Below are 13,770 nucleotides of genomic sequence, written 5' to 3'. Positions count from 1 at the left end.
GACTGCCAAATTTGGGGTGGGGGTTTAGTAGCCATGACAGGCAGACATCAACTTATATCTATAACGAATTTCGAGGAACCTCAACCAAAAGCTATGGCAGAATTGAAACTACTGGAAGAGTCTATTCATAGCTGGACGGTAGTGCCACCGCAGTTTACTTTAAGCCGGCATGTAGAAGCGCTGGTTGCAACAGGCAATACGATTTTAGTGGTTGATAGTAAAGAAGTAACTGACCAGCATTTAAATCAAGGGCCATTTACAAAGATGGTCATTTCACCCAACGGCAAATTTTTGGCCTTATTCACTTCAGATGGGAAGTTATGGGTTGTCTCAACAGATTTTCAAAAGAATCTGTCAGAATATGCTACAAAATCAAAAATTGCGCCTCAGCAGTTGGTGTGGTGCGGTACAGATTCTGTAGTACTTTATTGGGAAAAGATTGTACTAATGGTGGGTCCTTTCGGAGACTGGATCAAATATACTTATGATGATCCAATATTCCTGGCTTCAGAGATCGATGGTGTACGCATTATAAGCAACGAGAAATGCGAGCTATTACAAAAAGTACCAGGTAATGCAACCAGTATAAGTTCTCTAATGATTGCATAAATTGTTAACAAGAGCTATTTATCTATCAAAAGCATCTACGGAAAATATCTTTAAGATAGGATCTACAGAGCCCCCAGCTATGTTATATGATGCCTTGGATCATTATGAGGTAGCTTATCAAAGATGATAACATATATTACACAAACTAATAGCATACCTATGATTTTGATCTAACTTAACAGCGTAGAAGTCCAAAAGCTGATGAAAATATTCGAAGCATAAAGGCAGAGCTTATTGATGCTGTAGATAGCTGTATAGAAGCTGCAGGATTTGAGTTCAATCATCATTATCAGAGAACACTTTTGAAAGCTGCATCCTTTGGTAAATGCTTTCTTGAGAATTATGACGCAAACAATTTTGTTAATATGGCCCAAAGCATTCGCGTGCTGAATGCTGTTCGATATTATGATATCGGTATACCCCTCACTTATACACAGTTAAGTGCTAAATTTAAAAAGTTAAACTAGGCAAAACAAATTGGTCTACTTACCTCAGATATCAATTCACCTCTTTAATGGATAGGTATAAACGGCTTGGTCCTGATGCCCTGATCGATCGTCTGTTGAATCGAAACTTACATTTGCTCGCTATACGAATCGCTGAATACCTCGATCTACGCACAGACAGAATACTAATACACTGGGCTTGTGAAAAGATAAAATCTTCCAATGAGGATGAAGATACCCTCTGTAGAATGATTGTAGAGAAACTAGCTAAAAAACCAGGATTATCCTATGCTGTAATTGCCAAAACGGCGTATAATTCTGGTCAGGCACGTCTGGCAACAAGACTTTTGGAGTTCGAGCCTAGGGCTGCAGATCAGGTTCCACTACTCATGTCTATGCAGGACGACGAGACAGCTTTGATCAAGGCTATAGAGAGCGGTGATACAGACTTAGGTATTCCTCTTTTGCTAAATGAGAATTATAGAAAGAATTACAATTTAGTTGACCATAACCATATTATAGTTTATTTGGTTCTATTTCATTTGAAACGCAAATTACCACTGGGAGAATTTTTCAGAATGATCAACAATAAGCCGATGGCTTGCAACCTACTTGAAGTATATTGTAAAGAGCAAGATATTGAGCTTCTGAAAGATTTTTACTATCAGGACGATAGACGAATTGATACTGCTAATATTACCTTATCCGAAGCATTTAATGATATGGTATGCCATTAAAATTACTTTAAATTCCAATATCTTTACTTAGAACATTTTACTTTACTTGTGTAGGATATAAGCGAGCGTATGAAGAAGCTTAAAATTGCAGGAAAGACATACAACGATAACAGGGATCAAGTTTTTGAAGCAAAGGTTGCTCATTTTCATCAAATATCAATTGAAATCTGACATTAACATCAATAAACCGTCTATTAGGCTGTAGATGAGGCGATAAAGTTGCTCCAGTTCCAGATCGCTCTGGAAAAAGATACCCAGCAATCATTCGCAGGTCTTTCAGTTAGTGAGACCATTTACAAATGTACAACACTAGGCCAGCATGGTAAAGCATCGAAAATACGATCGGATTTCAAGGTTCCAGATAAAAGGTAAATTGAAAGATGTGCTTTTTTTTTTTTTTTTTTGTCATGTGTTAACTTTGAGCATACTGTTATACAGGTTTTGGTGGGTAAAACTTCGAGCACTGGTAGAGGTCCGAGATTGGGAAAATTTGGAAAAGCTCGCCAAGAGCAAGAAGTCACCCATTGGTATTGAGGTAAACCAGAAACGCATTCACGGTATGAGATCAATAGGCGTGCATTCGCGCTCATTATATGTAATTTTTAGCCGTTTGTTGAAGAATGTATCAAAGCTAGACAGTACCAAGAGGCATCAAAATATATATTGCGATGCGACCCGCCGGTTAGACCTATGCTATTTGTCAAGATTGGTGCGTTCAAGGAAGCTGGAGAGCAAGCATATTTGAACAAAGACGCAGAAGCATTAAGGTGAGCGCAAAAGTTGACCCTTCTTAGTCACAAAAATGATTTGTAACCTATTATTATGTACTTTTATTACTTAAAAATCAATAGGGAAGTGCGAGCAAAATGTACAAATCATGTTGTGGCTCAAGAATTAGATTCTCTCCTTGCACAATTGACTGCGAAATAAAGAATCAATTTCTACCACTGCATTGCGGCTTACTTTTTGCTTTCAATGTATACATTGATCTTGTCAACAACATGCTTCATAGTATCTATTTGCATGACTTGGCTTATGTCATTCTGCGCAAAAAAAAAAAAAAAAAGTTAATCACGCATAAGATGGTTGAGAAAAATGATAGTACCTCAGCTGTTTGCATGTCTTTGAGCAATATACATATTGGTCCGATGTAGTTTTGATTCATTGAGTCAATCGAATCCTTCTTCCATACATATGTCTGTTAAAATACGAAAATTAGAAGGAGGGAGCATATCGGACGTGTCCAATTATGAACACTTACAAAATTTGTAGGATAGTCTTTGGATAGCATCAAATAGTAAAGATTAAGAGCTTGCATAACATAATTGTAATCATTCCAAAATGAATCTGGTTTAACTTTCCAACTTGACTTGAATCTGAATATGATAGGGAAAAACTTTGATTTTATCAACGGAGTAGCGAATACAGATGCAGCCTACAAGCATTATCAAAGTTTAATCGCACAAGCTAATAGCATCGTGTAATATTAATTTACCTGTTGATACTTTGCAGCATCTATTGACCGACTAATTTGATCCTTTAAAAGTCCCACAGCAGCAGTGTTCATAGATGAGTAAGGGCATCGGTCTAATAGTTCGTACAGAATGTAAAGACAGGCTTCATCATCTGCTGATTTTACTATTTTTTCGATAAGCTTGTATATGTAGAATCGGATTGATGATTCAGGACAAGTAGCGGCTACAAATGAAAGGATCTTTAACATATCATATTAGAACTTCAATTCTTTCCTAAGACAATGATGGCCTTAGTAAGAAGATAAATTTTCAACCATACCTCAAGTAAATGCAACGCAGGTATTTCCTTTGTACCGCCATTCGGTCCAGGAATAAGCTTATACAGATCGTCTGCTTTGAGGGTTTTGTTTACATGGTCAGCCATATATAAAAGAGAGAATGTACCTTTGTCAAGACGGCAAATAAGCTCAGGCGAGCTTTGAGGAAATAAAAGGACCTTAATAGCAATAAACGATTGTAAATGTATAATAAGAATGTTACCTTAACAAAAAATTTAGTGTTATACCAATGTATTTTTGGGCCAGAAACATGCCATCTGCAGAGGCTTCGCCAAACATTTCAGCTGCATCATTCGAGTTATTGAGGACAGTATCAGATAAGATAAATACAAGAAGAGAGGCTACTGCTAAAGGACGGATAGGGTACAACCTGGAATTGATCATTTGTCTGTCGTTCTCGTACCTTTCATCTTCTATTTATAAAAACCCAATATCAATATCAGTCGAATTATCGTTCAAGTGGGGTCAAGCCTTTACCAATTGAAAGTTCAGACTGTTTAACTTGCGACGAATTCCTTTCCAAATTGTACAGGTTGCATAGTGTAAGCCCCGATTTTCGCGTTAATTCCTTATCAATTTTTTTTAAAGTTACAAAAAAAAAGAAAACTTAGCAAGTTAGGCATACATCTACCCTGTTAAACAACGACTTACTTTAACTCGACAAATAAGATTTCTCCTCGCAATTTCAACTTTATTAGTAGTTGATTCAGGGCTTGATGATTCGACGCTGTTTGGCTTATTGATATTGTATGCTTGATGAAATCTGCTAAAATATGTACAAGACAATTGCATATCCAGGTTTACAACGATTTTTTCATAGATTTCGCATAAAAGATAGCAACCGAGATATTGCCGTTTTATGTCTCCGTTCTCTTCGCCAACATTGGTAATTTCAAACTAGATTAAGATGCTACGAGTAAGAAAAATGAGTAATGGTATAATTTCTATTGGATCTATCACTTACAAGAGACTTAGAATAGCTTTCAGAGACTGTCTTTTCCTGGATAAATTGAATGAGATCAAGACAGTTGTTGACTACTAAAAGAACTGCTTTATCCCAGTTTGACATCCATTTTTGTTTCATAGTCTTGTTACCACCAAGACTTGAATGATTATTTAGCACAACTTCTGACATATCCAACATTTTGATCATGTAGTTGGCCATGAAAGGCAGAAACAACATCCAATCTCGTGCTCTGTTCATTCGTTCGAGTGCTGTAGATTGTTTAACGGTCAGCAAACTTTATACCGAAGCCATAACTATAAATTGATATGTACCTCTTCCAAAAATCTCGAAACAAACAGCAAAAAACTTTACTGATTTATAATACAACTCTTCGTTATCTATAAACTCTTCCCAAGACATACAAATAAGCTGATCCATCATACTTTCAGCTACTTCATCTTGATCTAAATTGTCAGAAAGTTTCTGTAGCAAAGCATACGCACAAGAAAAAGTGGTCTCTTGCCCATCCTTAGCTAGTGCAAGCATTTCATACAGAGTCGAAATGCCAGCCTTATCTATAAAATTGTCCGAATGCTAGAAAGTTACGAACACGTTATTGTATTTAGAGACAAATTAAATTTACAAAAGCAAAAGCTAAAGGGAAGAATTATAATATTCACATGATTCACGAAAAGGAAGCTTGACAATAACTCCTTAAGCTCATCTTCTTTCAACTGGTTTCTCTTTTTTAACTTTTCTATAAGGTTCCGAAGCGCTCCTTCGTCAAATTTTGAACCTACTTCAGCATTCTAAACATTTCGGTTACGATCAGTCTCGACAAAAAGCAAAAGGTCCGAGTATACACGTTAAATGGACGTTACTTCTGCTTCCGTTAGTTTCTGATCGTTAAATATGCTTTGGTTAGACACGAAAATTGACTTGCTCATTTGTGAGATTGTTTTAGGCATGTCCACGAAAGAGGTGTCAAAAATCCAAATGACGGACTTTCTTTCCAAGCTGATCACCTCTTCAACCTTTTTTTTTTGGTCCTTATTCTTCTTTTTTTTTTTTTTATCTTTTTGTCTTTGTGTGTGTGTGTGTTTTATTATTGAAGAGTTAAGCAAAATATGGAAAGATCGTGTATCATAATGGTCATAAACTTGAATAAAAGTTACAATTTGAATTGAAGTATTGGTATCGTTATGTAAAAAATTAGCAACAGAAAAGTATGGGATTATCAACTTATCCTTGCAATTTACAAAGAAAAAAGGTCCCATAGATCACATTGGTTGCAAGCGGCCAAAATTGTATCATCTGAACCCGCTTCTAGTCCATAACCAATCGATCCAGTACAGTGATCAGCATGAGCATTAGCAGCTTGTAAAATTTGATGCAGACAAGATTCAGTCGTATAAAATCCACAAGCAGGACACGAGTTCACTGATTTATGATTTACTATGGCAGGTATTAATATTGCTCTTCTGCAGTTGACACAAATCACTTGATTTCTAGCCTCTTCATAAGATTTAATCGCGTTTTCTATTTCTGCTTGTTCTTCCATTTGATACTGATCCGCTTCAAGTTTTTCCACTTGCGCTTCGTTCAGTTCGTACAAACTATCTTCTATCAGCATATTAATATCTGAAAAACCTTCCCTTTTGAGAGCATCTTGATTTCGCTCCAAGAACATTTTCCATTCTTCTTTAATAATCTGTCATTAAAAGGAAGAAGGTCAACTGATCAGCGATGGACTACGACTTTGCGTTTAAATGTTGAAATACTCCATTACTTGATCTTCTCTAAATTGATTTTGTCTACTTTCTCTTGCTGCTCGCCGTCCCTGTTTGTATTCTTCGTGAAACTTTTGACGCCATCGGCGTACATTGTTACTCGCGGTATCCTTCACTGGTCGTCTCAAAAAATCCATTAATTAAAGTTGAAGATGTCTCCAAAGCTATTTAAATTGTCGAAATAAAAGTGCAAGAAACTAAAAACTGACTTCTAAAAAGGAAGAATCATTTTTGCTTTAAAATCAACGTTTTCTTCTTTGACTTGTTCTATTTATTGGTGATTCAATGTCTGATGTTTCAACTTCGAAGAAATTGTATTATGCCAAGCTACGTAAAGAATTGAAAAAGCTCAATGAGAATTTGACGAAACTAGATAGCAATCTCAAAACAACAGCCGAGCAAGTCCCTAGCATAAGGAAAATGGGCACACTGCATTCATCGATGTAAACCGTAAAGTTTAAAACACAATTCTGGATTGCAATTGTATTGATCGTCTTTTCATCATACTGACATAGGCTCATGTCCGTCCAATCAGTGATTCACCAACAATCTGCAAATGATTATATTGAAGGTCATAATACGACAAGATCTTAAATTTTTGATACCTCTCTTCTGCGATTCTGCTTCACGCCAAATCACTTTGCACAATTACTATTTATTTTTTATTTTCTACCAGAATTTTTTGATTAAACAGAGCGAGTATTATATTCGTTCTCATCTCCATAATAAAGACATATAGATGTTTTACTTAAGAGCTAAGGATCTTACACTAAATATTCTCGGACGTTTGAGCAGTTCAGTTGGAGCCTTCTCAAAAACTTCGGAGAGCGTTCTTTTCAATACAATCTTTAAAGTTTCTGTGATTTATTGTCCATATAATTTTGCCTTCTTCTTTCTTAACAGAACATTTCCTCAATGAACTAAAGCTAGAAGAAAGAAGGATCAATTGCATGATTCCACCTTAAGTTCTTGTAAAGATTGAGAAGTATTCTCTTTTCGTGAGTAGCGGATAAACTTTATCCGGCGGGTCAGAGAGACGCAGATGCGCCAACAAAAAGGCTGCCTTTGAATTGTACTCAAGAGCAGTAGCCGAAAAAGCTATAACGACTTACCGGAGCTCAAATCAGCAAGAGGCCCTCAACTGCTCGATATTCGTCGTTTCAAGCTGCTGAATTGAGAAGCCTCCCTTTTCCACTATGGTATGCATCAAAGATACAGATGTTGTAAGCATGATTGAATGGATGAAGTAGAGTTACGATGATGTATAAGCACAATACGATGCAGCACAGTACCATTTACAGGAGCATTTACAATGGATGGATACGGAATTATATCTTGGATCAAATGGATGTATCAGCTGTCAAAAATGAAAAATTATGGACAGAAAGAGGAAATTACAAACGTTAACATTTGGACCACATCTATGCGGTTTTGTAGTTGAACTGAGCTCAATAATATTGAGCAAGATTTGGATAAGCGTATTGCATCTATGTTCATCACTCGCTCTCGTTCATCCATTCGATCGTGTTGTTGGTTTTCGCTACATGTAAAATCTAACCGTGTCTTTTTTTTTGCACTCCTTCTTTTTTGTCAATAGTCGCTCGTCCCTCCTGAAAGAAGCACTGTATGTAGCTTTATTGTTTACATTTGAATTTTGACATTATTTGGCATTGTTATTGACTCCTGTTGCACATTTCCTTTATTATACACGTATATAGTTCCAGCACATTATTCGTCTTCTCAACACTAACGTTGACGGTCGTGTCAAGATTCAAATTGCCTTGACCTCCATCAAGGGTGTTGGTCGTCGTTTCGCCAACATCGCTTGTAAGAAGGCTGATGTCGATCTTACCAAGAGAGCTGGTGAGCTTTCTTCTGAAGAGTTGGAACGTATTGTCACCATTCTCCAAAATCCCGCTCAATACAAGATCCCTACTTGGTTCCTCAACAGACAAAAGGATATTATTGATGGCAAGTCTTCTCAAATCATCTCTAACGTTCTTGACACCAAGTACCGTGAAGATCTCGAACGTTTGAAGAAGATCCGTAACCACCGTGGTCTCCGTCACTACTGGGGTATTCGTGTCCGTGGTCAACACACCAAGACCACCGGTCGTCGTGGTCGTACCGTTGGTGTCTCCAAGAAGAAATAAGCGATCTTATGTAAGTATTAGTCCTTGAGAGTAGGATGATTAGATAAAAGAACCCAAGGCTGATCATCATCCATTCTTCTCTTTTATTCTTAGTACCGAATTCTGGGGATATATATATTAAGCATAATAAAAAACAAATGCTGGTTTTTTTGATACTTAAACATACGATTTAAATTGTGATAGACGTGGAACCTTCATTGTTGATATGTATCTTTTTATTTGTTTGGGGAAGATGGGTGGTTTGTGCGTACTAAGTGTATATATTTTATTTGAATGTATAAACAAAGGAAGAAGGGTAAATGTCTTTAAATGAAATGGAAGTAGATAGTGTATAGGTTACTGTGTTTATTTGACAGTAGTAGTCTTTAACTTTTCTTGACGTGCTAATTCTAATAATTCTTCAATGGACTGTTTCAAGCGATACATATCATATTGCTTTGTTGGTGCTGTAACGGAATTGGCACAAACAGAGGCGGTAATTAAATGATCAATGCGGACATCGATGCTTATATCCCCACTACATAATCATAAATTTTTGCAGTGATATTGATGGTTAGTACTATTCCCTTTTCCCGGAAAAAAAGAAAGAAAACATATAAAAGACTCAATTACTTACGGTGTTCTAGCCAAGGTTTTGTAAGTTTGCGCGGCTTCTTCGTATCTCTCATTTATTCTATAGAAATCAGCAAGTACTTGCAATCGAGCATAGGAAGTAGGTGCTTCTTTTAAAAACTCTTCAAGGTTTGGTGGTGACTCCTTGATTAGTTCTTGCCCACGGTTCATCTCGATGAATTTCTCAAATGCATAATGTTGGAAGGCCTTATCATTGAATGAAAAAGCCGTATCGAAAATTTCTTTTCGGTATCCACCTTTTGATGCTGTAGAAGTAAGAATATTGATGATGATATCATAAAAAGGTTGTTTCGATGTGATTATCTGGGAGCGTGAATCCTTGGAAGCAGGCTTAGCATGCATAGTGGAAGCATTATTCGAATCTCTTGCTTTAGCACACTCCACTGCCACACGAATACCATATACAGGATAACCTTGAGAAGCGAACTCAGAGGCGATTTCGGATGCTTTATCTGCAGGAATATGAAGGGCGATTTTCATCAAGTGGTTCAAGGATTCTGTCAAAAGAGTCCTGACTTGATTTGCATTCGCTGCATTACGAGCAGCATAAATTTGGTCGACTGCCTTGTATAAAAGAACATCACTAGCACCACAGAATGTACCACAGTATTGAGTAAGCACATCTGTAACATAATTGACATTATCGCATTTCTTAAAGGTGAAGTTGATTAAAGCAGAGGCTAATTCACTGGCTAGTAGTTGCCCATCAGTGGTTGTCAACAAATCCTTTAAAGTGATTTGCTGAATACGTTGCTGTGCGTCGGGCTTCATGAGCTGTATAATTGATGAGAAGCCGTTCTCCATCAAATATTCAAGAAACAAAATCGTTTCACTGAAATAAACGATAAAATTGTACAATTCGGCATAAGATTTTTGTTCATCATTAACTGGTGCTGCTCTAGGAAATAATTCACGGTTTCTAAACGAAAATACAAATGCATTTAGTTAAAAGTGAGGAACATATATATATATATATATATATATATCTATTTGCTTTTAAATTGAGATTTGGATTTACCTATCCATAAAGGATGCAAGCTTCCTTAATACACGTTGTATCTTTTTTAATTGCTGGATGGAGATGCTGCATAAATATTGTTTTTTGCCATCTTCGTCGGTGGATTGTTTCACAAACTGTTTTGTCCAAATACGGTTAATGACACGGTAAATGAACAAGGCCAAACCGTCATGTCTACTGGTATAAATGGCATTACTGTTGCTACTGCTATTTCCGTTCGCAGTGATACTGGCTTGAAACGATGAAGGTACTTGACCAAATCTTTCTAATAAAGCTTGAGCTCCTTGCTCCACAGATTCGGAGACGGGTTCCGAACTATAAACCAATTCCTTATCTGAGGTGAAGGTTGAAATATACGCGCATATCAAATTGTAGCAAAGGGCTGAGACGTTAACGTAACCAAAATGGTTGAAAAAGCTTTCGAAATCCACCAAACGAGTATTGATATCGCGACCTGTTGGCAATAGAAGTTGATAGAGCATATCGACAGGACGTTGCTTTACGAGTACAAAGAGCCCATATGAAGTCAGAGCTAAGAAATGACGTGCAGGTGGATTGTAGAGAATAGATGTTTCATTTAATTGATGTGGGTCGGTAGCAGGTACTTCTACAATCTTGAAAACTTCCCCTTGAATGGGAATGACATTACGGAATTCAACTAAACGGTTATCAGCTTGAGCGTGGGTGATGTTTGAAAGATTTCCCAAGTCAGGAGAGAATGTGATAATATCCTCTTGAGCTGCGTTAAGTCCTCGTCTCTTGGTGAAAAATAATAGCCCATCATGATAAGTTGTATTCCTTAAATAATCGTTCGCATGCACATCTTCTGAAGGCGGTCGAACATGAAGCGTGAGTAAATTGTTGGGACGATCATTGGCAGCAATTTGGTGCATATCCCGGTAATGAGTGTAATACAGTCGACATCCAGTGGTAGTGACAGCCACTAATTGATATACAGTCGATTCGGAAGGAGATACTGGATGGATCGATGCAACCCTGCAATTCTTAATATTAAGATAGTTTGAACTAGGATTGGTTCTACGGGCATCTTCAAGGATGTCGGTCTTTTTGTACACATTGATAAACGTTTGTTTCTTATCATCACCCAAATAAGTTACATAAATCGCTGAACGCTCTGTAAGCTGATACAGAACCTTCCCATCTTCGCTCACAGCAATTTGTATGATAGGGTCGCCCAATCTGCCAAAGAGAAATGTAAAATTGTTTGCTGAAGTATGCAGTTTCTTTGAGCATTTGCTGTAAAACCAGCTTTCTTCACTCTGTTGGCCGTAGAGCAAAAAGAAGAAAATAGAAACGGTTATTATCTACCGTCTGATTTTCGGTGCCCTCAAGGGTTATTATAAAAGTGACTTACTCTGTAATCCAATTCCCAAACATTACCGTCATTGCCCAGCATAAACACGCGTCCATATTTTGTTCCAACAATATCGGTCATGCTGATACCTGTTGTATTTGTTTTCATGTCTGTAGGATAGACTTTCAAATCTGTGGTTGAGCTGTAAACAAGAGCCATTATTTTGACTTCTCTTTTCGTTGAGATGATCATAAGCTGCTTAACTTCGTCTAAGAAAACATCTGGCTTTGGTTTTACAAAGCCAATACCAACGATGTCAAAGTCTTCTTCATAAGTAACAATTGAGCTGATTTCCCCAAACAAAAACCGTTAGAGTTTCTTTTGGCTTGTTCTAAAATATTATATTCAAGTCGTTCGCTTACCCTTTGATATAGTCCCATAAGTAAAGTTGCTTTCCAACGACAAAATAGGCTCGATTGATAGCTGGAGCTACACCACAAGGACTATCTGTTTTATCTAATGAATAGACAAGCCATGTAAGAGAAAGAGAATAAGATAAGTAAACAAGGTTAGAAAAACATCAGCCACAGTAACAGTTTCGTTTGTAACATACAGTCTTTGATATTTGTTAAAGCATCAGCTGGAAAAGTGATATTCTTTTTCAAAACAACTGGTCGTACCGCTTCTGCCTGGGTCGTTTCGTATATAGGAGGATCTACAGTAATAATATTTGTAAACCACCTTTTTATTAATAACTCATATAATGTATGTCATTCTTTGGATCGAATGACAAAAGAGCCATACCTGTGAATGTTTTGTGAAGATCAGGAAATTGGCGATCAATCAAGCCTCTACTGTCCAATGTCGCCGAAGCCTCACGAGTTATTTTAATTATTTTTTCAGGGCTTGATTTTTGCATTACCAGAGGTGTATGGTTAGGTGGCAAAATAGTCAAGCTGTATGTAGAGTCAAAAAAGCAAGGTTAAAGAGAAGAAAAGTCAAGAACGTTTAAAAATGGAGAAAAATGAGCACACACCTCATTACGACGCGAGTGAGGGTAAATTTTTTTGCTGCAATCCTGCCTTCAAAACAACGGATGTTGAATTTGGCAAAAAAAAAAAAAAAAAAAAAAAAAAAGTAAAATGCTGGGCAAAGTCACTTAGTGTTCAAGGGGCGCACCAAGATCCACCAAATAATTTGAGGCATCATTGGCATCAGTGAGTAGTACAAATATCATGGACGTTGACCCTTCATAGCATAAAAGACAACCAGAATTTCGAAACAAGTGTAACTTACTGAGAAAATATTGCACTGCAGCTTAATTGATACTTACCAAGGCTCTGTTACATACACATTTGCTTGCAACCCAACTGATTTATGCAGTTCACGCTTCTTTACAACTACGATTTATTCCAACATCTCAAAAGTTGATTGGGCATCCGATTTTTGTTATAAGCCTTCCGACGATAGACATTTGGTGCTACACATTCAACGGGCAACTTACGAATAAATTATCCGCGAGTGTTTATGTAGGTCATTGCAGCTGCGTCCGTTAATTTCAGGGCGTGTCTAATTTGTCAAATAACGATTAATCATGAATTGTTCAGCGACCCTTATAAAAAATAAAAAAGAGAATAACAGTGACTCCCTTTAGTAGCCGTGAGTGAAGAGTAAAGAAGCTTAAATAATGCATCTTGTACTGACAAGTATACATCCTGTGAAGTCTGATTAGAATAATAAAAGTCTAAACAATTTTTGGTATGAATAAAAGCTGAATGAGCGAAAAAAATCTAGCAAAAGCAATATGATACGGATTAAGTTTCGACCGCATGTTATCTTTTTGAAGGTCGCTGAAGACTTTAAGAAATTACTATGAGTGTAGCTCAAATAAATTGCCTAATACACCTTGTTAGAATATGATTATACTGTTCATACAGTGTCTTCTTCTACAGTTCTGCTGTTACTGCTGTTCTTTTTCTCTAGGGTCAATTTCCAAGGCACAAACAAATCTTGTAACTGTCTTTGATGTATAAATTCTGCAAAATTTGAAAGTCCCGCCAACTTATGCATAAAGTCGAATGACAAGACACAATCCAAAAGTGCTGGCTTCAATAGACGTGTTGCTCATCGAGGGGAGGAGAGAAGTCTTTTTTTCTATCTTTTTTAAGTGAGCAAACACCAGATTTGCTGTTGATCTTGGCCGACTTTGGATTTTCTCATTTCACTTTAATATTTTCTAATGGCATCCATCGATAAAACAGCACCAGAACTGTCTTTGAACAACGAAAAGGTGCAGAGCATCAACAAAAT

The 13,770-nt window shown here is 37.0% G+C and overlaps 6 protein-coding genes across 6 annotated transcripts; 3 read left to right on the top strand and 3 right to left on the bottom strand.

Annotated features, from left to right (window-relative positions):
- Positions 1-33: 33 nt before the first annotated feature.
- Positions 34-2,722, top strand: BDF20DRAFT_823810 (Vps16, C-terminal region-domain-containing protein; the record flags this gene model as incomplete). The annotated part of the gene is made up of 10 exons (XM_053077831.1): positions 34-571; positions 642-718; positions 792-1,045; positions 1,132-1,508; positions 1,578-1,780; positions 1,847-1,927; positions 1,991-2,160; positions 2,231-2,327; positions 2,498-2,559; positions 2,644-2,722. The coding sequence occupies 10 exons, from the start codon at positions 34-36 to the stop codon at positions 2,720-2,722; spliced, it is 1,938 nt and encodes a 645-aa protein (XP_052934138.1).
- A 29-nt stretch (positions 2,723-2,751) lies between these two features.
- On the bottom strand, positions 2,752-3,989 carry BDF20DRAFT_907057 (uncharacterized protein; the record flags this gene model as incomplete). The annotated part of the gene is made up of 5 exons (XM_053083339.1): positions 2,752-2,835; positions 3,054-3,227; positions 3,288-3,506; positions 3,587-3,743; positions 3,808-3,989. 5 exons carry the CDS (start codon positions 3,987-3,989, stop codon positions 2,752-2,754), a joined length of 816 nt encoding a protein of 271 aa, XP_052934137.1.
- A 1,643-nt stretch (positions 3,990-5,632) lies between these two features.
- Positions 5,633-6,575, bottom strand: BDF20DRAFT_882531 (uncharacterized protein). The gene has a single exon (XM_053081732.1). It carries the CDS (start codon positions 6,239-6,241, stop codon positions 5,807-5,809), a length of 435 nt encoding a protein of 144 aa, XP_052934136.1. The 5' UTR covers positions 6,242-6,575; the 3' UTR covers positions 5,633-5,806.
- Positions 6,576-6,626: 51 nt separating this feature from the next.
- Positions 6,627-6,935, top strand: BDF20DRAFT_914914 (uncharacterized protein; the record flags this gene model as incomplete). Its single annotated transcript, XM_053084247.1, has 2 exons — positions 6,627-6,784; positions 6,857-6,935. 2 exons carry the CDS (start codon positions 6,627-6,629, stop codon positions 6,933-6,935), a joined length of 237 nt encoding a protein of 78 aa, XP_052934135.1.
- Positions 6,936-7,717: 782 nt separating this feature from the next.
- On the top strand, positions 7,718-8,494 carry BDF20DRAFT_914913 (ribosomal protein S13/S18-domain-containing protein; the record flags this gene model as incomplete). Its single annotated transcript, XM_053084246.1, has 3 exons — positions 7,718-7,870; positions 7,939-7,965; positions 8,060-8,494. The coding sequence occupies 3 exons, from the start codon at positions 7,718-7,720 to the stop codon at positions 8,492-8,494; spliced, it is 615 nt and encodes a 204-aa protein (XP_052934134.1).
- Positions 8,495-8,839: 345 nt separating this feature from the next.
- On the bottom strand, positions 8,840-12,379 carry BDF20DRAFT_823211 (Nup133 N terminal like-domain-containing protein; the record flags this gene model as incomplete). Its single annotated transcript, XM_053077780.1, has 8 exons — positions 8,840-9,011; positions 9,111-10,046; positions 10,146-10,352; positions 10,386-11,425; positions 11,521-11,806; positions 11,883-11,976; positions 12,074-12,175; positions 12,265-12,379. The coding sequence occupies 8 exons, from the start codon at positions 12,377-12,379 to the stop codon at positions 8,840-8,842; spliced, it is 2,952 nt and encodes a 983-aa protein (XP_052934133.1).
- Positions 12,380-13,770: the final 1,391 nt, after the last annotated feature.

This window comes from Mycotypha africana (genome assembly GCF_025528875.1).
Source record: "Mycotypha africana strain NRRL 2978 chromosome Unknown BDF20scaffold_8, whole genome shotgun sequence".
Classification (NCBI taxonomy): Eukaryota; Fungi; Mucoromycota; class Mucoromycetes; order Mucorales; family Mycotyphaceae; genus Mycotypha; species Mycotypha africana.
This window is presented reverse-complemented; position numbering and strand designations above follow the sequence as displayed.

Excerpts from the sequence above, each read along its gene's own strand:
- BDF20DRAFT_882531 (XM_053081732.1), bottom strand. The coding sequence starts at position 6,241 with ATGTTCTTGGAGCGAAATCAAGATGCTCTCAAAAGGGAAGGTTTTTCA.